The sequence below is a fragment of the Dasypus novemcinctus genome, chromosome 7 (genome assembly GCF_030445035.2).
Source record: "Dasypus novemcinctus isolate mDasNov1 chromosome 7, mDasNov1.1.hap2, whole genome shotgun sequence".
Lineage (NCBI taxonomy): Eukaryota > Metazoa > Chordata > Mammalia > Cingulata > Dasypodidae > Dasypus > Dasypus novemcinctus.
The window spans coordinates 59,485,436-59,505,898 of NC_080679.1; the positions used below are offsets into that span (position 1 = coordinate 59,485,436).

Below are 20,463 nucleotides of genomic sequence, written 5' to 3' on the forward strand. Positions count from 1 at the left end.
ATGTACTTATATTGGCTCAGGAAAACCAGCTGTATGGACACAATAGGTGAGAGAGAGACAGAAAGACAGGGAGACAGAGAATATAGAGGTAGATTTCCCATGTATCTATATACATAGATCTATATATAATGTTCATGTATTTTATATATACACACATATGTGAGATGAGATACAAGATATAAACCCTATATGTGTGAATGTACGTGTATATATCTCTATGAATAGCCATATACAACATGAATTATGTGACCTTTTTATATCATCCATTTTGTCATGTCAGGCTATCTTTAATCAACCAGGGTTTTATATATATATATATCCTTTGATATAGAAAAAAATTTAAAAACCCTAAATGGGTTCATTCTTTCTCTTTCTTAATATAGTCTCTACTTGGCTTGAATTTGTCTACCTTATCAGTTCCTCCTTTACCTATTCTGAAGTATATTCCAGTATCTCTAAAACATTACATTTTTCTATCCATTCTGACAGCTCTCTTCATTGACAATTAATACAAATTAACCATTCTCATTTCACATGATTTTTATGTGTAATACCTTAACTGATTTCTTCTTCTTATCTAAGCTGTCTTCCATAAGGAAGCCTTCTTTCTCTTTTTCTCCCCTGGTTTCCTAGGATTCATTTAAGACTTTTTAATTTGATTTCCTGTTAGCACTGCCTCACTGACGAGATTATAAGGTCTTTGATGGAAGAGACCAAGTATTATATATTTTATGGACTACTTCCTTTCCCAGCTTTTTGCCTTAGATTTAAGCACATGGCCAATTACTCACATTTTTAATTTATTAATTTTGTGATCCGCAGTTACAAAAGAAAGAACAAATGATGGTTGGAAGAATGCTGATCATACTTACCGAGTATTTCTCAACGCCTTCTGTATTCATGCATCCATTTTCATTTTAGAATTGGGTAGTGTTTTGATATGTTAATACTTGTTTGACATTTCTTTAATATTGATGTGGTGGATGTGATATATTTGATAGAATGTGATTAATAAAGTTTGAATATTTACACACATACAGTGAATATATTTATTTCAATATATCTCACAAACAAATGTCTCAGTAGCAATGTAAAACTAATATCCTCAAATGTCTATAATGGTTCTGGGGCTTTTAAGTGGACCTTTAACTATTCATGCATAAGATCAGGTATTTTCCCAGTTCTCATAGCCTCCTTTGCTTCTGTACATCACGCAGCTTCCTTGGGACTACATCAGCTTTATGATATTTTGAAAACAATAATCTTCAAGTAGACTTTAAAAACGTACTGCCAACCCAATCTGGTATTTGCTCTCTGATGGATAAAAGGAACACCTACATAACTGACCTAGTTCCAGATTGATTTCTGCCAGGCTTCAATTCAAGGGCAAGTAATTGGACATCATCCTGAAGACCATTTGGCTACCTGAACCTTTACCTTTCTTTTGACCCAATTCAATGTATGACCTAGTGGCCAGATCCAATATATATAAAAAACTGGAAGTAAAATAAAAGCATACATTTTTTAAAACTTGGGTTTTAACATTAGTCTTCTGGAAGATGTGCTATGATCACAAATAGCTGTTCAGCAGCACAGTACCATCACTGATACAGCCAACTTACAGATTTGCAAGAGAATGTTCTTACCTTTTTGACCTCTTGCCGAAATTGTTATTAAATACAAAGGAATACCAGAACCATGGGAATTTTCTGGAAATAAAATATCCTGCTATCTACTGAAGAGTTACACTCTTAGCTGCAGACTACAGTTCAATCACTAGCACTCCTGCCATTTCTGAAGAACCCAACTTCACCTATATCCACTCTGTTGAATCAAACAAGTCTGGTGTCTCTCATAATGTGTTCTCAGACCAAGAAGTATAGAAATTTCCTTCATAATTTAATACTCCTGCATGGTAAATTGAATACCTAATATGCTGATTTTATGGCAAGCTGGCTTCCAGAAATAGATAACTTATGGAAAGGAAACATCAAGCCTTCTACTTCCTGGCAGGAGCCCTGATGCAAGAAAGAAAAATGTGGCACTTCATTTCTGCCAAGTCTGATGCCATCCAATGCAGTCACCCGAGATGACCACGGCCTGCTTTTGCTAACCCCTTTCTTCCTCGACCATCTGTACTTTTAAGAAAGCTAAAATTCTGCCCTAGTCATGAGTTCCTCAGAGCAGTGTTTTTCAAACTTGAGTAATATCAGACACCTATAAAAGGGAAAAATCAGACTTCCAAGTTATAAATAAAATTATTTAAAATTTTCATATGAACAAGGAAACTAGCAGGTTGAAACTTATAACCATTATACAACTGGAAATTAAATCAAATTTACAAGTTAACACAAAACAAACAACGAATCAATAAGTTAACATGCTAATTTGCTTTAAAAAAAATCCATATTGTAATATGAATTTGGTACTTGGTTTAGAACTGGTTTGGACTGAGGTAGGAATAGGTTAGAAAAGCCTGTGCTACTCTATGTTGTATACAATTCTCTGATTGTTCTTTTTCTATTTGGATACTCCATGGCCTTTACAGAAATGAATATTAAAAGCAATTGTATAAAATGTGTTGTTTAGGAAAATCCCGATTTACTATTTTTAGGGATACAGACAAATAAGGTTTCTAGTTTTGTATCACATCCAAACACTATTAAATAGCTATGACTAGCCCACGCAAATATGATTTTGGATTCATAAAATCCTGAGACTTGTGGCCTGTCATTTCAAGAATCAATCCAGGTTAAGCAACCTAAGAATCCTTGCCTTCAAATGTTCTATCTCTGACTACTGTTTAGCTCAGCACTCTTACCCCCAAGACTTGATTCCAGACTCTTTAATTGGTGACTCAGTTTGATTAGATACCTTTCTTTCTCTCAAACCTAATAAACTCCAACTCGAAAAATATAACTGTGGGTAAGAAGAATCTGACACATTTTCAACGTTAGCTTCAGAGAAGAGGGAAACTGGCTAAATATGCATGCAAAATAATAAGAAAGCCATCACTGTAAAGAATCAAAGTGAGTATAAGACTCAAATTTTACTGTATAAATTTCAGAGTAAATGTAACAAACCATCTCACACGTGGAAATAATTCTGGAGCACCACCTTACAGTTTAGCAATCATACAGGATTGTGGGCAGTTCCTATAAAGAAAAAAGTAGATTCTGAATTCTGAAACCTATTATAAACCCTCTAGATGGACGGTATACAACTTGTTATTAATAATGACCTCAAGACAGAATGAATTTGATTATTAAATTCACGTTGGAAATGAGCAAAAATCAGGTTAGTAACTTTTTATTCTGTCTTAAATTTTCTGTGAATTATAATCCAGACAAGAAAAATCACATTGTGCCTACATCAAAACCTTTGTATTTTCTTTCATTCTAGATACCGAATTCCAGATTTTGAATAGGTGAGCGCCCATGTTCATTTGAAATAGCCAAGCTTAACTCCTCATAGGGGACAAAAAATTTCCATTTTCTCACTTTTGGAGATTTAACCTGATGGTAATCAAGGATTAGAAATCTTGGAGCTAAAATTGGACTTAAGAAAATACCTGCTTTGTTACTTTAATTCTACTGGGGATCATGCTATAGTAATCCAATGATAGTATTACTGCTCAAAGTTAAGACAGTTTTAGGAAAAGTAGATTCATTCACAATTCATGCTGTGAAGAGCAATGGCCTTATAAAGATTTCCAAATGATGGTAGTTTATTGTTTTTTTTTAAAAAACTTTATAAAATAATTTCTAATTTTAATACCCTATCAAAATATTCTTGTTTCTATGTTAGGAACCTCACTAGAGATCTGGGTCCAAGCTAGGTTGTTTCTGATTATCTGCATAGTTTGTAATTGAAATAAGAGCAAGAAAAGTAGGATAAGTGAACAACTAACATGGGGTTAGTCATGGGACAGGCACTATCTAAGCAGGAGCCAGGTCTGGTACCAAGGGCCAAGTCAAATCTGAACACCAGATCCCAGGCTGCCAGAGATAGCATACCAGAACCACTCTGGTTCATAATTCAGAGTTTCCGGTAGAAGAAATCTGGAGACTTTAATAATGTAACACCTACTGACTCTGACTTTCTCACAGATTAACCCCACCCCCTGTCCCTGCCCTGACCAGTAATATGGGGAACACTTTCCTTCTGGCTTTTGAGTAAGTTTGGTCAGTGGCAAACACTGATGAAAAATTGGATGGCTAAAGGAAAATAGAAACCAGGGTACATCTTCCACACCAAATCTGCCGTTTACCTGCCAACAGGTTCAGCTCCCACTGGAGCGGCTGGCCAAGGTCTAACTTACCCCTGGTGTTCCAGGATCCTGTTCTCTGATCTCATTGGCTCCTCCCTTTGGACCTCCAGCCTAGGGACAGTAGTCCCAGGTGTACCAGGCTAGCTTGCTCTCCTTGAAAAAGAATATTACTTTCCCCTATTTTGTTTGCATCTTATATCAGGTTGATTGTTTCTAGTTTATTCCTTACGGTTCTGAACAAAGGTGATGCCCCTGGAAGCTAAAAGAGATAGAAGTGGAGGAAGTTGATAACCATCTCATATTCTAGGCTATGTGATGAGAACCCATAGCACACACAATAGAAAAGTTTGCACAACAGTAGGGTTCAATTATTACTCACATATCCTGGACCATTAGAAAATTCCTCTCTCATAAACCATTCCTAGTAAACGGAGGTTTAAAAATTATCCAGAAAGGTCAACAACATTCATCACCTTACATTTTAATTATGATTTATGATGGCATGTAATTGTACACTGTAATCCCCACATAGGATGAGATAAAAACACAAATGAAGCTTTATAATTGAATAATGTTTTAGTTTTACAGAACCTGAGTTTCTTTTAACATCACAGTGTTTATAGACCTAATCAAAGACCTAAGTAAAATATATTCTTTATTTGATTACAGTTCTTTAATTTTGGCAGAGAAAATATTACCTTTCTAAAATTTCCTCTCATATATTCTTTCCATACTATTTATTCCCTCCCTTATATTTTTCAGAAATATTTTATGTATTACATGAGATATATCAAATACTGTAATCCATATTTACATGTTTTAAAAGCAGGAAATAGTAAATAAATATGTAAATTTAAGAACTGTTTCTCTCTTTTTTTTTTTTAATTAATTTTTCCCTTTCTTTTATAGCCTCTGCACTTGACATTTGCTTGCTACCAGACCATCTTTTGCTTTCTACACAACTCACTTGCCCTCTTTGGAGACTGGATTCCTCAAAGTTCTATTTTCTGCAAATTTTGAAAAAATTTAGCAATTTCTCTTCATCTACATTTGCTGTGTCACATCTCACAATTTTGCAAAGCCACTAAAGTTTCCTTACATTGGTTCCTCACTATTCTACAAGCTCACCTACAATATTAATTTATTAATACCAAGCCACTGAAGAGTACCAGCTTCCCTTACTTCAAGGAATTCCCAAAGGAGCTAAAAAGTACCATTATACTGAAACTATTGCTCTGCTTTGCCTTTAGGGAATGACTATTTTAACACCCTGGTGCATTTTTTTCCTTTTGGTTTTTAAAAGTGATTATTTCCATTAACAGAATTTTTTAAAATTTTGCTGACTTTAATGATATTGCTTCCTTTGTCAAAACATCTAATTCATCTAGAACTGATGCTCCATTTCATAAGAAATAAATGTTACTACCATGTCAAACTATCTTTTCTGGACTCCATCCCTGAAGCTTAAAATTAGAACTTGCTACACCTAAATTCCTACTTCTAAAATTGTGATTTTAAGACATCATTCAGAATTATTTTTTAATCAAGAAAAGAAATGGTCTCAGGTTCATTAGGACTTTGTTCAACTTTTTTCCAAAGTTGAACTTTCATGAACAAATTATATGTAAGCCTTGATAATTAAATAAAAAATGGTTACAAATTTTAGAAGCTAAACTGTTGAATGATAGTTGCTTATATTGTGTACTAGTTGGCTCGTATAAAGAGTAATCATAGCACTTCTCTTTAACAAATGTATTTTTTTAATTCATTAGAGAAAAGGGTTCATTATAGTCAATACTTGGGTATTGGTTAAGCATTTTCCTGGAATAGAAATTTTTTTAAGTACTACTCATTCATTCAGATTACGGTTTTACATAGATGTGAATAAGACCAATCTATAAACAGTATATAATATGAAAATCACAGATTCACTGTCTTATATGGCTTACCATGTTCTCTTGATTTTCTTAGAATATCATGGTCCTTCATGGTGTCAGGGCCCAGCAGACAGAGGACTGTGTCATGCCAACATTAACAGATACTACTTCAATTCAATCATTGGGAAATGCCGCCCATTTAAGTACAGTGGATGTGGGGGGAACGAAAACAATTTTACTTCTAAAAAGGCATGTCTCAAAACATGTAAAAAAGGTACAGAAGATGTTCTTCACATTAACTTATTAGGTTTTAGGATAATATTTTATTGAAATTATGAATGGATTTTGGTCTATGGAAAATATGAAACTAGTTCTCTATTATAAGAAACAAAGTATTGTGATCTAGCAAGTAAATATGCCCACTTTTCTACATGTAGATAATATTTCTAAATATATTAACTATAATTTCTCTTAATATGTATTGATATGAAAACAATACATTTTAAACAAATCAAACGTTTGATTCTTTTAATATTTAAATAGTGAGCATTCATTTTAAAGGAATATACTAAAATATTGGTCACCTTTGTTATACTGCACAAAATTTTAAACATTATTTTTCTTCTAATATAAATGAGATACATTTTATAATAGAATAAAAAATTGTAAAAAGTCATCTGTAATTCCACCGACCATATATGGCCATATTTTCCACTTTTTAAATATAAAATGAACATGAATTTCTAATGGAAGAGGAACTAATAATGAAAATCAACAACATGCTTATCAATTTTTGCTAACTTGATATGTGCAAAGTGACTTCCTTAGAAATAGATCTTCTACACAAAGACATAGCCAAATTAAAGGCTTTAAAGCCAATTGCATCTTTTGATTTCAATATTAAAAGTTGAGAAATTTTTAAACAAAATCTTGTGCTGTTTTACTTCATCATACATAAGTCTGTTGTTCTTCCTCTTTTAGGTTTCACCAAAAGAATATCAAAAGGATTAATTAAGAACAAACAAAAATGATGAAGCAGCCAGTGAAGATAGAACATGAAGAAATTTCTGTCAAAAAATTTATATTACATTAGAAAAATTAATTATCTGAAATATTTGAATGAAGCTTCCACTGTGATTTTTTTCTTTTCTGAAATCCTTTTAATGAATATTTTCAGGAAATAATTTTCTGTCCATATTTCACCACTAATAATACTTTGCATCATAGTTCCCTTTTCTAGTCCGATCAAATAGCTTATTCTAAAGCAGCAGTTTATTTACTAACTACAATGAATTTTGCCATTCTTTTCTTTCCTGTATAACTATTTGCTATTAACTACAGATCATATACTACTGACCAAAACAAATTGGTCCTTTTGTCCATTTGATGGCCATCTATTTGAGATGTTTTCACCAAAATAGGTGCTTCTGATAAAAATAATTCAATTGTACATTTGAAAGACTGGTAATAATACAGTTCTATTTTATCCTTTCTTCTCCATATAGTTTTTCCCTTTTGTACTAACCAGTAATTCATTCCATTTTGAGCTAAGCTGTATCTGAACAAAGAACAATCAACTGTTTGACATGCCTGCCTGATTTTGATTCATTTGACTTTTACTTTGTCTATGGTTCATTATATGAGTCAAGATGGTTGAATTACTGTACATTACATAAAGATCATGATAAGAAAATTGGAAATCTTTGGAAAAGAGAAGTTTTTAATAATAATTAAAAGGAAATTCTGTTTATGTACTTCCAATTTTGATTGTTTGACAAAATTTTCTCTTACCCAAAATAGCAAGGCCATTTAAACCTCTTGAAATGTATTCCTTAATCATTCAGCTTTGCACGCAATGCAAATGGCGAGTCATACTTTTTAAAAAAATTATTTTTTTCTGTAGAAGGGAAAATTATTGGCAAAGATAATTCTACTAGAGACTACATGCACTATATCGCTTAGGGCTGCAACTAGCATTTCCCTGGAGCTAATTCTGTATGTCCAAATCTGTATCTTTTCTTCTTTGCTCAGCCATGTACAATCTGGCATCTCAAGAGACATTTTGGTTTCTTTAGTGGTCACCTCAAATTTCACATTCACATCTGAACTTGTTCTTGAAACAATAAACCACCTCATCCATTTGGTTTACCTTCATGACTTCTTTCTAGCTATAGTAGTAAAATTCTGCTTGTCAGCAGGCTTGAAAGATGGAACTCAATTTTGAATGTTTATTTTCCCTCATATACCACATCTAATCAGTCTCCAAACTTTACTACTTCTTTCTTCCAGCTTTTTACCCTCTAAGGTGGAAATTCAGGTCAGTATTATGTAAATTCCACATAATTAATTCAGTATCTCTCTCTACCACTCAAAATCTTTCAAGAACTCCTTTGTAGGTAGTTATACCCTCTCCTGTTTGGAAATTTATTGATATATATTTTTGGACTTACCCACACAACTCCTTTCATGAATACTTCAATTTAGTTAAAACAGTTTATTCACTGTTCATTGACCATCCTTAATTTCTCATCTTATTTCATTGTTATCCTATTTAAAAATCTGATCCTTTCTAGAACACTCATCTGAATTTAGAATCCACCTGATATCAGCTATGAAATCACTATGTTTGAAGATAGAATATGAAAAGTCCTACCATAAAATTACAAATAGTCTTCATTATATGGCATAAAAGGTATATCATTTTAAAAATAGTGCTCATTTGTCAGATTAAGGAAAATGCTATACCTTGATTTCACATATTCATTATATGCCTTAAATTGCATCTTTGTTGTGGAATTCAGATGCTTGAAAACCAAAATTCCATATAAAATATACTCAGTTGTCATTTATTCATGGGTAGAATAGCTTTAAACAAGGGGGGGAGAATCCTTAGAGCAAATGGCAAGGGTGAGATGACGTTTTCTCCAACAATGTCCATTAGTTGGTCTATAACTGAGTCAAGACAGATATGCACTGGGATGGATTGCATTGTTTAATGTACGTGAATATTATTTTTATAATGTTTTAAAATAAGATGTTTTCTGGTGGTATTGTCTTGCTTTATTTTACATAGTCAAATGCATTTAACTGTGAATTTTATATAGGATTATATTGCACATATGTGTAATTGCTTACTTTGTTTATTCTCTGTATTCAAAATTAAAAAGTACTGAAAACTGCTCAATTTTATTTTTTAATTATACAAAATTATCCTAAATAATTAAGTCTAACTTGTACCCATGAAATTTCTTATATTTAAAAAATAATTTACTGCTGTCCAGTTATCTCAAGGTTAGTCCTAAGAAAACAAAAATTATTGCAAGCGCTCCAATCAGCTTTCACTTCCTTGAGTTGATTTATTAATATTGCCCTTCTATTTGCAATAGTGAATTCAAGTATGATTTCTTATTTGTCAAGCAACTTAGCATACTATGCCTTAAAAACCATGTTCTCAACGTTTACTTTGCTCCATGATTTGTATTTTCACCAATCACTTCATACATAAATATATAGACATATATTTGAACATATATAGTATAATTATCATGTAATCAGTACTAATCATTGAGGCTTGCCTGACCCATTTCCCTACCAGAATAGGAGAAAATGACAAACCAGTGCAGTATTTGGGGGTAGTTCTGGATTCTTTCACCAGCTACTCTTGCTTTTACATGGTTATTATGAAATTACCGTTTGTGCGTAGTTTTTCCAACTTTTGACTTTCAACTGTTTTGCAAGGACTTTATCTTGGGCACACCCTACCTGCTTTTCTGCATCTTACTATGTAGCACAGGAAAGCCTGCCCTGGTCAGACCCTCAGGCCCAACCTCTGAAAAACAATAGCCAGCTAACCCATGTCCTGGCTAGAATTTAAAACAAGAATATAGATAGCAGTGATGCATAGTTACTCACTTTCCCAAAGAGAGAAAGAGAAAGAGAAAATGCATTTCAATTGAATAATATAATCCAACAAATAAAATAGAGCATTAGGACAATGAATATGATTTCCTCATCAGTTTGCTCATAAATGAGAGAAATTCCAACGCAAACAGTCTAAAAAAAGCAGGGATATATTTGATCACAAAACTGAAAAAATCATTTGACTTCAGGTATAAATAGGTTTGTGGATTAAATCAACAAAAAAAATCAATCTATAATTACCTCTTAATACTGCCGCCCAACATTTTTTTTTGCCTTTTTCTCTAATCTCACAGAGTTTCAACATGATGTCCAGATACTTCAGTCCCATATTCTCTTTGGGTAAAGTTTTTTTAAAGAAAGTTTGGGCTTTTCTTACCACAAAGAATGGAACTAAAGATCTGACCTCATGTTCGTAGACCCAAATGTTACAAGGCCAATCCTGACCCAAATAACGTGTTCAGACGAATGACTTTCTGACTGACCAGGTTTGATTAACAAGCCTACTCCAAAACTGACTGGTGTAAACACTACCTGAAATTTGTGGTCTCTCTTGAGCACGACCAGAATTAGCATGAAACAAGTGAGGCACTAGCCTTGGGCACAAAATTTAAGGGGACATCCAAAATCTCCGTAATCAACATAAATAGTATCTTAAAACAGTAGCTTTAAAAAGTAATGCAAAGTTCCATGATGAAGAAAACATTAAAAATTTAAATCAAGACAGGAGCATTAACAGTGTGATGCCAAGCCATATTAGAGTATGTCAAAAGGAAAACCTAGAAATATTGATGATTAAAAATGTAAAGATGGTTTGAAACTTGATAATTGATGAAAGTAATGAAAAATTTTAATAGAAGTTATAAGCAAAATGATCATTCTTAAATATGAAGAGAGCTCACTTCAAAAAAATTCAACATTTGTTTTATGACTTAAATTTTTAGCAAGCTAGGGAAGAAACCTTTTTTTATTGGTTGAAAGACCTTTATCAAAATCATAAATAACAAGATACTTAGTGGCAAATTTTGGAAACATTCCCATAACAGTCAAGAACAGGACCAAGATGCTCTTCGTTACCTCTATTATTCTACCTATCCAGGCAATCTAAATTTTAGTTAATGCAATAAGACAAGAAGCAGAAATAAGGTATAAATTTTAAATAAAATTATTTATTTTTACATAATAGGTTTGATATCACTGAGAATAAAAAAATAAACAATTAGAAATAACAATGAAATTCAGCATGATTGTTATGTGAAAGTTCAACATACAAGATCAATAACATTCCTTTACACTACATAGAAAAATAACAGAACATATGTACCAGCCACAATAAAACAAAAACCCTAAGATAACTAGCCATTAATCCCCCAAAAGACATAAGAAACATTTTAAAGAAAAACCCCATCGAGAAAATTCAAAAATGATATTGAGACACATATAAATGTCTGAATAAATATCCATGAATAGAAATATTCATGGATATCTATTTTTCTTCAAATTAATCTCTAAATTAAAAACAAAATTCCTCTAGGTTTTGTGGAATGAAACAAACTGATTATCAAATATATCTGGATTGTACAATCCATCTTTTAATATGGTATAAAATGTTATATCTCTTTGCTCTCAGTAGAATTTCTAAGTTTAATTTCAAAAAGCACAAACCATAAAAGAAAATGATAAATATGATCACATTAAAATTTTATTCTTTTGTATGAAAAAACATTACAAAAGTAAACCTCAGATAGATTTGAAGATATATGACTGTCCAAACAATTAGGGATGTGTGCATGTGTGTGTGTGTGTGTGTTTTCACATGTGCATCCAGGAAGAGATAGGAAGATAAAAAACAACTCATCTGAAAAATGGACAAACATCAACAGGCAAATCTGAAAAGAATAAATCTAAATGATCAATATGCATATGAAAATAATGTCCTTAACTTCACTTGTATTCAGGGAAAAATCAAGCTTATAAAAAATAATAAGATATTTAAATCTTTAAACAGTTGACAAAACTAATTTGTATCACAAAAAGAATTAGCATATAGCAGGAATGATAGTATAATATGGAACAAGAACTTTGAAGGTCAATTGGGCAATAACAAGTAAAGCTGAAAATAAAAAGGATATCCTACAACTTTTAGGTATATACCACAATGACACTCTTTAGTATGTGACACAAGTCACACACAACAGAATTATTGCAGCATTATTTCTATGAGAAAAATATTAGAAATTAAATAAAATCCTTTAGAGAGTAGATAAACTATTGCATATTTAAATTAGAATTATACACAGCTATTAAAATGAGTGAAGGAATGACTGAGTGGGTTTGTATTTGTGTGTATATATCCACATATGTGGATAAATCTCAGGAAAATGTTTAGTAAAAGTAAATTAGGTAACAAAATTACAGATAATAAGATATAATTGAATTTTTTATAGACAGTTTAAAGACATTAAGCAATATAATACAGTATATAAGAAATGGAGATATAAATATATTTAAAAATTATTGAAACATGTATAGATATAATCCAAGTTCAGTTTAGCAGTTTCTTTAGAGGAGAGAATGAGGAAAATATCAAGAATTTATTCAAAATGACTAGATCTGTAATGTTTTGTTCTTTTAAAAATAGCAGGATCAATTGTCAAAATACTAACATTTGCTGACTAGTATGTTTGTTATTCTATATTTTGTACTATTCTTTATGTTTAAACAATATTTTAATAAAAAGGTATATTATACCATACATCAACAACATGAGTTAACTACAGCTACATGAAACAACATGGAAAATTTCACAAATACAGTGTGTGAAGAAGGCTGACTCCAGATAAATATACTGTGTGAAGTCATTTACTTAGTGTTCAGAAACAGGCAAAAACAATCATAGTGATAGAAGTTAGAGGAATTGGGGAAAGTGATTGGAAGAGGACATGACATGAGACTTCCAGGGTGCTGGAAAAGTTAGACTTCTTGTTCTGGGTTGTGTTTCAAAGGAGTTCAAGGTGTAATGAGTTATTGAACTCTATGCTTTGTGCTCTTTTGTGCATATGCTATACTTCAATAAATATACTAACAATTTCAAATATAGATTACAAAACTTTAACTTTGAGTCATTGTCAGAAACATATAGTAGTGTAGGATTCAACACATTTATTCAAAAACAGAACTCAAATGATCATTAAACTTATTTATGTCAGTTACTTTAATGCTCTTATATGCACACCTCTAGTACTTGATACAACTGATCCATCACTGACCCTAACCATCTCATATACTATCCCCCCATGAAAGTTGAGATTGACACCCTTTTACCTTCTTTCACCTTCTTTTCTTACACATCGCCCAAGCCCAATTTCTATTTTCAGTCAGTTTTATTATTTCTGCATTGTTAAAGCAGGTAATACTATTATATTTAACAGTTATATTCTATAATGATGATTTTACCCTCAGGCTTCCATTTTACTTAGAATCAGTACAGAACAGTCCTCTTATTAGCATCCCCACTCATCTATTGGACTGGATATTCTTTTCGAGAAATTGTTTAAGAAATGCCAAAGTATTATATTTAGTTCTATTTTTCATTCCTTATAAATGTTGTCTATTACCTTTACCATTCAAATTCAACTTGGTTGTGCAAAATTACTTGAGTCTTCCTTTCCCCAAGGAATTTCAGACAATACCCTGCTCTTTTCCAGCTTTGATTGTGAATCTTGCTTTGGAAATGTTTGAGTCCAGCCTGATTACTTTTTTCCCTGTGGCAACTTGCTTTTCTTGGCTTGAACACCCAGAAGCTCCCTAACCTTCTCTGGATGCTGATTTTTTTTTTGCATCATTTCTTTTTCCTGAGAAAACTCCACTTGTATCTGAAATTCCAGAATTCCAGATTTTCCATATTTCAGAAAATTATTACTCTCAAACCTTTTAATACTTTTCTTTTAGATTTATTATATTCTCTTTTTTCAGAAATCCCTTTGTCTATTGTATCGATTATTGAAATATCCTTTGGTTTCTAAAACTGTTTTCTTTCCCCACTTGTAGATTAGTCTCCATTTCTTGTAGCCTGTTCTCTAAATCTTGGTCTCCATGTCATTAATTATGTTTTCAGTGTAGTATTATTTTTGTTGTTTTCAATATTGGTTTCATTTCCGTAATTGTATTATTGTTTTCCTTCAATATCATGCTGAGCTCTGCCAACCTAGATTATTTTCATCTGTAACGATTATTTTATCTTTTTCCTAAAATCCTGTATCTCCTCACGCTTCTGTTTCCAAGATGCCTTAATTTCTTTAAACTTTTTGCCATCACGTGGAAGTATATTTGCAAACTTGTCCCACTCCCTGGGGTAGTTTCTTTACTGTTGTGGATTCTTCATTTGACTTGAAGTATATTTTATTTCCTTTGACTTTAGTTTTGGTTTTGCTTTGTTGGCTGGTTGGTTTCTGAGGAAGAATTTATTTTCCCATTTTCTCCCCTTGGTTTTACTTTAAGAGTATATGTACATTGTTCACATGCTAGTTTCTTCTAATAAATTACTCGTCTTTGAGAGAAGTTTCTATTTCCATTCCAATTCTTTGCTCCTCAATGTTGTAGGGAAGGGCCACGTGTATCTTCTAGAGTACAAACAATTTCAACATAGTTACGTTGTGTCAGTACAGTCTCATCTACTACATAGTTCACTCCTTGCTGTCATCAAGTCTCTCCTTAATACTCTATTCTGTACAATCCTCCTCAGAGTGAGCAGATTCAAGGAGTTTAGGCGAGTACCTTCCTTCTATGTGTTCATTCACTATAGCAGAGGCTTCTGATGACCATCAGCACATTCCTCCGCCCTCTGGTTCACTTGCATCTGTGGACAGTCCCTATGCGCGCTAACAGAATCTCACTCAAAAACCAAGAGGCTCTCTCTGGTTTTGTGGCCTCAGAGCTTTTTTCCAAGCAATGTGAGCTCACTTTGCTCAAATACAGAGCAGACCCAAAGTGTAGGGATGCTAATGCTGTTCAGGTAACCCTAAATCAAGAGGAAATCGGGGTTATAGACAAATACTTCCACAGCCTTTAATTCTCAATAAGGACAATAGTGAAGCTCATTCTACATGATTACTCAAACGGTCACCAGAAGGAATGATCCACAGCAACAACCAGTTCAACAAAATATACTTTATTCGATTTTTTCCCCAACCCCTGCCTTGTTGTCTACATTCCTTCTTACAACTTCCTTGGGAGTTGGGCACTTCACAAACAAACTGTCTGCATTCAGGGCCTTCTGGATCTATTTTGAGAGAACACAAAATGAGGTCTTGGTGTTCCTTATTTATCTCCAAGTTCTCTGCTACTCTGTGTGAAAGAAATGTGAATTGATTCCAAGCTTCAGCATCTCACCTCTCCCTAATCCCTATCAAACCCAGCTGTTCCGGTTAACTGATCAGTGCAGGGACATCTACATTCAGTGATAAGCACACTAGAAATAGAGATTGGTATCCATTGTTAGTATTCTTCTCTGGTTTGATTCATATTTAACCAAACATGGCAATGATAAATTATACTTTGTGGTTAGATGTTATATTCTTTATATAGTACTATTGAAAATAAAAGTATTTTTTCAGCTTTTTCTTCTTTGGGCAATTTTAATTGGATTTGATGCAGAAAGTATACAAATACCATGTTCTTCTTTATTTAAAAAAAACAAGAGATCAACTTCCCTAATGTCAAAATTAACTCCTTATTATTCCTGCCCTTTTCATGCCTATTTTCCAGAATGGAGCATCACAGCATAAATGACTGAATTTGAAGTAATTTCATCTTGCTTCCAATTCCAGCTTTGTAATTTACGTGTTCTGTGACCTTGAGCTAATTGCTTAATCTATGCCTCAATTTTCCCATCAATAAAAAGAAAATGATAATGGTATATATCATATAGGGCTGTTTTAATGATTAAAGAGTTACCACAATAAAGCCCTTAGAACATACTACACAACAAATAAGTGTTCGTGTTATGTCAGAAAATAAATTAACTGTTTTTGCTCTGTTTCTAATGTTATTTATGATTTACATACTAGCTTAGTAATGAAATTTTTCCCTCTGTTTGTTTCCTTAGTCTTAAAATCTTCTTTTCATCCCTTTCTCTTATTTTTTCTTTCATCTCTGAATGCTTCTTTTATTGAATTCCTGCCTCTCTTAAGTTCCTAAGCAATTATGTGGTACCTTCTACTAGTTTTTGAGTTACATTTTTTCCTTGGTAGGGCTCTCTGCAGTGGTTTGCAAGTGTTATCTTCCTTCTTCACTTCTCTTTATTTTATAATATGAGTACATAGTTGCAATGCTTTATATTTTAAATTTTCTCAAAATTGGGCAGATCTACCAACATTCTACCAATTGTGATAGAGGGTGGGAGTCTCAGTTTACCAGAGCCGCTTTGACAAATAATACACATTGGTTGGCTTAACAACAGGCACTTACTGGCTTTTAGTTTTGTAGTGTAGATATCCAAAATCAAGGCATTGGCAAGGCTGTGCTCTTCCAGAAGTCTGTAGCTCTCTGGTGCTGGCTTTCTACAATCTTTCTGTTCCTTGGTTTGCATCCTTGCCTCCTTTCACAAGGCACTGCCCTTGTTCTCCAATGGCTTTCTCTGATTTACAGTGTCTACATCTCCTGGCTTCTTCCAGTGTTTTCTGACACATGACCAAATATCCTCTCTTTCTAAGGCCCCCAGGAATGTGGATTAAGACCCACCCTGATTCGATTTGGCCATATCTTAACTAATAATAACATCCTCAAAGATCCTAATTACAAATGGCTTCACACTCACAAGAAGACAGATTAAGATTAAGAACACATATTTTGCTGGGGAGCATGACACAATGTACCACCTTAATGACTTCTTGACTGTTTTCCTACTATATCTATGACAATTTCCCTTCCCGTTTAAGTTACAGATTGAGCGCTGGTTCCTGTTTTCTATCCACTCACGGACATCTTAAACAAAAGACAGGGAGGAGAGTCTCAGCAGAGGCCCTGGGCAGTATTATTATATGTATTAAATGTCCTGTACTAGGGTTCTAAGTGAGAAGAATGCAGGATTCCCATGGTAGAGAACCCTAAAGATTTGATTTCCATGGGTCACCTTATAGCCTTTATCTCCTTTTTTCCAAATTCCACTTATTTCTTCCTAGAGCCATTTACACTACTCCTTGGTTAGAAGAGAAGAACGCTATAATGCACATCCATTCATTTTGGGTCTTTCCAGATTTGGGGGTTTCCACAAGAATTTTCAAAGTGGTTTCTGATTCCTAGTGGCAAGGTTATGAAACACACTATGCAGTTTCTCTCAACTGTACTCCAGAATCTAGTTTTTTTCTTTGGTCATGAATTTTTGAAATTTGTTACATGCAGTTATGCCCTATTCTTATATATAATCACTATTAATTTTTCATTTGCTGTTTTATTCTTATGCTTTAAAAAGAATTTTGCTTACCTTTTAAATATTGAAGAGGATTCTATACCACAGTAATAATTTGCTGTGTTTATCTTGAACTAGCTTTTCTAACCAATGAAATATTAAATTGTATAAATAATATCACCTAATTCATCTAGATGGGCTAAGTATTCACTAAGTATATAACTCAACAAATGCTGCTAGATGGACTTCTTCATATAAACAGGGCCCTTTAAAAAAAAGAACTGTAGGAAAGAAATATTCTTTTATCTTCCATTCATTCAGTCATTTTTTCTTGTGGATGGCACAAGAAAAATATGTGCCAGAGCCTAGGGATAAAATAATTAAGGTTATGGTAAAGGAAGTGGTGATAAATATCTCTATTCAAAATTATGGGACCCTCAACCCATATCTCCTACTCAGCTCCCAAAACACCAGCAGCCAGATGTGTAACAACTCACCTACCTCATCTGTCTACTTCTCCCACTTCAGGTATAGGATTCCTCCCTTTAAAGACTCAAAGTACTCAAATAGAATATTTCCAGATCTAACATTTAGTGAAATTCCAATGGAGATTATATTTCACTGTATATCAGTGCATCTTACAGGGAAACCCACCAATGATCACACATTTCCCATGATCACAAGTGTCCTGCCAGCTTTTCAGTGTCCTTCTTTAAAAAATGCACAGCCAAGGATCACCTGACATTTCAGAAATGCCAACAGCATGGAAAAAGGAATCCTTTTGCCTTAAATTATCTTAAAACATATACATATAATTAAGAACATGTATCAAGCTAAAACATTGCAGGGAATAGTAAATAATGTATTAACCTCATAATTAGTATTCATAGATAAATAGGACAACAATGCTACTGTATGAAGAAAAGAACTCTGGTAATTAAAACACAATAACCAATTAAAAAGATCTTTTTCCTAAATCAAGGAATAGAAGATAAAGTCAAGGAAATCTCCAAGATAATAGAAAAAGTCGTAACGTAAGAGCAGATCCAGAAAAAGAAAACAGTTAAAATAGGATTGAGGTTGATTTAATAGAACTAAAGGATATGAGTCTCCTTTATTGAAATAGTGCATTGCAACCAAAAAAATTTAAAAAATGGAAATGCACCAAACTCACCCCGTATACACACACAAAAACATGAAATTTCAAATACTAATGATGAAGAGAAATATTAAAAACTCCTAGGTCAGGGAAGAATGTGAGGAATTAAGTCACAGCAATTGAAATGGCATAGAATTTTATATCTTGATGGCAGGAATGGAAAGAAGACAGAGACAGTGGGGTTAGACTTTCAAAAGTCTAAATGATGTTCAATAGCTGTTCATTTGTTTTAAGTATTAATTATCCTTTCAATTATGTGCACGTAGAGCTTTGCTGAAAAATAAAAATTTTGTTTAATGCTTTCAATTTACACTGGAGATTTTGGGGAAAGGTTCTGAATTGTGAACTAAAATATGTAGTGTCTTGTACCATAGTGACACTAACTTCTAACTCAGTGGATGGATTGCCTGTCAACAAATTTTTTCTGGCCCCATATTTACTCATATTTGTAATGAGTGTTTTGAATAGCTGGTCTATAAGATATCCCCGAGTTTTTGCATTAAGATTGTATGAAAATGTTCTCCATTTAAAATCATTCAACAATAATATACAGTAAGACAAAAAAAAACAAAAAACAAAAACACAAAAAAAATCTTGAGACACTCTGTAATTAACAAAAATCAATACTGACCAGACTCTTCTTTTTGGTAATAACCATATCCCTTATAGTATAAGGTCATTTTCAGAAGGCTGCTATATTTCTTTAAAACTATCTTATATTGATGCATGTTGCCATCTGCAAAATGACTACACTCTTCTTCATTGCATTTTATGAGAAATTTCCAAGTTGACTCTTTACAAGGAGCCCCACTGGGAGATTCTTTTGCTAAAACCAAAAAACATTTTCTGAAACCCTTAAGTTTGTTTTTTTTACTCAAGATCATATGCTCTCTAGGGGGAAAATCCGTGTAATTCTTATTTAAACTAAGTAATCAAATCATTTCAAACTCATGAAAAGTTTTGAGAAAGTTTTGAAAGTATTTAATCTCATTTTATCTTTCATAACAAGCTAGAAATTTAAAGTAATAATAAATTATTTCCAGCACCAAAGGTTTTATTACAATCTACAATTTATTATAGTTAATTTTATAAATTTTAAGCAAATCCTAATTATACCCAAAAAGTAATTCCCTCCTGTAAACATTACTGATGATTTGCTGTTCTATGCTTTCTGTAAGACATCAGCTAAGTCAATCAGAACCTGAAGATCTTTGGTAGTTTTAATTCCATATTCAATCTGTATTTTCACAGAGGGTGTAATTCTAATTTACTAAATTCTTACTTAAACTGCAGGGGCTCTCAAATTATATGCCAAAGGGAACTGCTGCTTCCTTCTGTTAGTCAATTTTTGGTATCCTCAAGAATTTTATCTTTCCAATAGTCTCTCTCTCTTTTTAAAACATATTCTCTACTCTCAACAGATTGTTTCTCAAAATTAATAAATCATTCTGGGGCAATTCCCAGAGTTTCAAAATGTGAACAGCTGTGAGCTACCTAAATGATTCATCATGCCAATAAATTGCTATTCCAGAGATGAAGAAATAATGACCATTTTTACTCAAAATATCTGCCACTGTTCAATGAGAAAATCTTTAAAACTGTATAAAGATAAGCATACGTTAGGAAACTTTTTATTTAACTCTTCACATTTCCCCCTTATTTTTCTCCTTCACAAGCTATGTGCTCAAGCACGCGTGCGCGCACACACACGGTCACTTAATTAGGGGGGAAATCTTTAAAATCCAATGTATCTCACAGTTCCTCTCATCTTTTTTGTTGGTATAAACTGTCAGGCTCAAAGAATTATTTTGAAGATAATGGGAGAAAAACA

At 32.9% G+C, this 20,463-nt stretch overlaps 1 protein-coding gene across 6 annotated transcripts in view; it reads left to right on the forward strand.

Moving 5' to 3' along the window:
- Nucleotides 1-9,326, forward strand: part of TFPI (tissue factor pathway inhibitor) — a 92,976-nt gene extending 83,650 nt beyond the window's left edge. For 3 of the 6 annotated variants that reach the window (XM_058300515.2, XM_058300514.2, XM_058300518.2), the window contains 2 exons: nucleotides 6,242-6,421; nucleotides 7,129-9,326. In XM_058300515.2, the coding sequence (XP_058156498.1) occupies nucleotides 6,242-6,421; nucleotides 7,129-7,178 (230 nt within the window). In that variant the 3' untranslated portion in view covers nucleotides 7,179-9,326. Of the gene's footprint in view, nucleotides 1-822; nucleotides 1,036-3,402; nucleotides 3,428-5,179; nucleotides 6,422-7,128 lie in introns of those variants that run through there. The other 3 variants (XR_011649243.1, XR_011649242.1, XM_058300516.2) reach the window with 3 other exon arrangements.
- The last annotated feature ends 11,137 nt before the right edge of the window (nucleotides 9,327-20,463 follow it).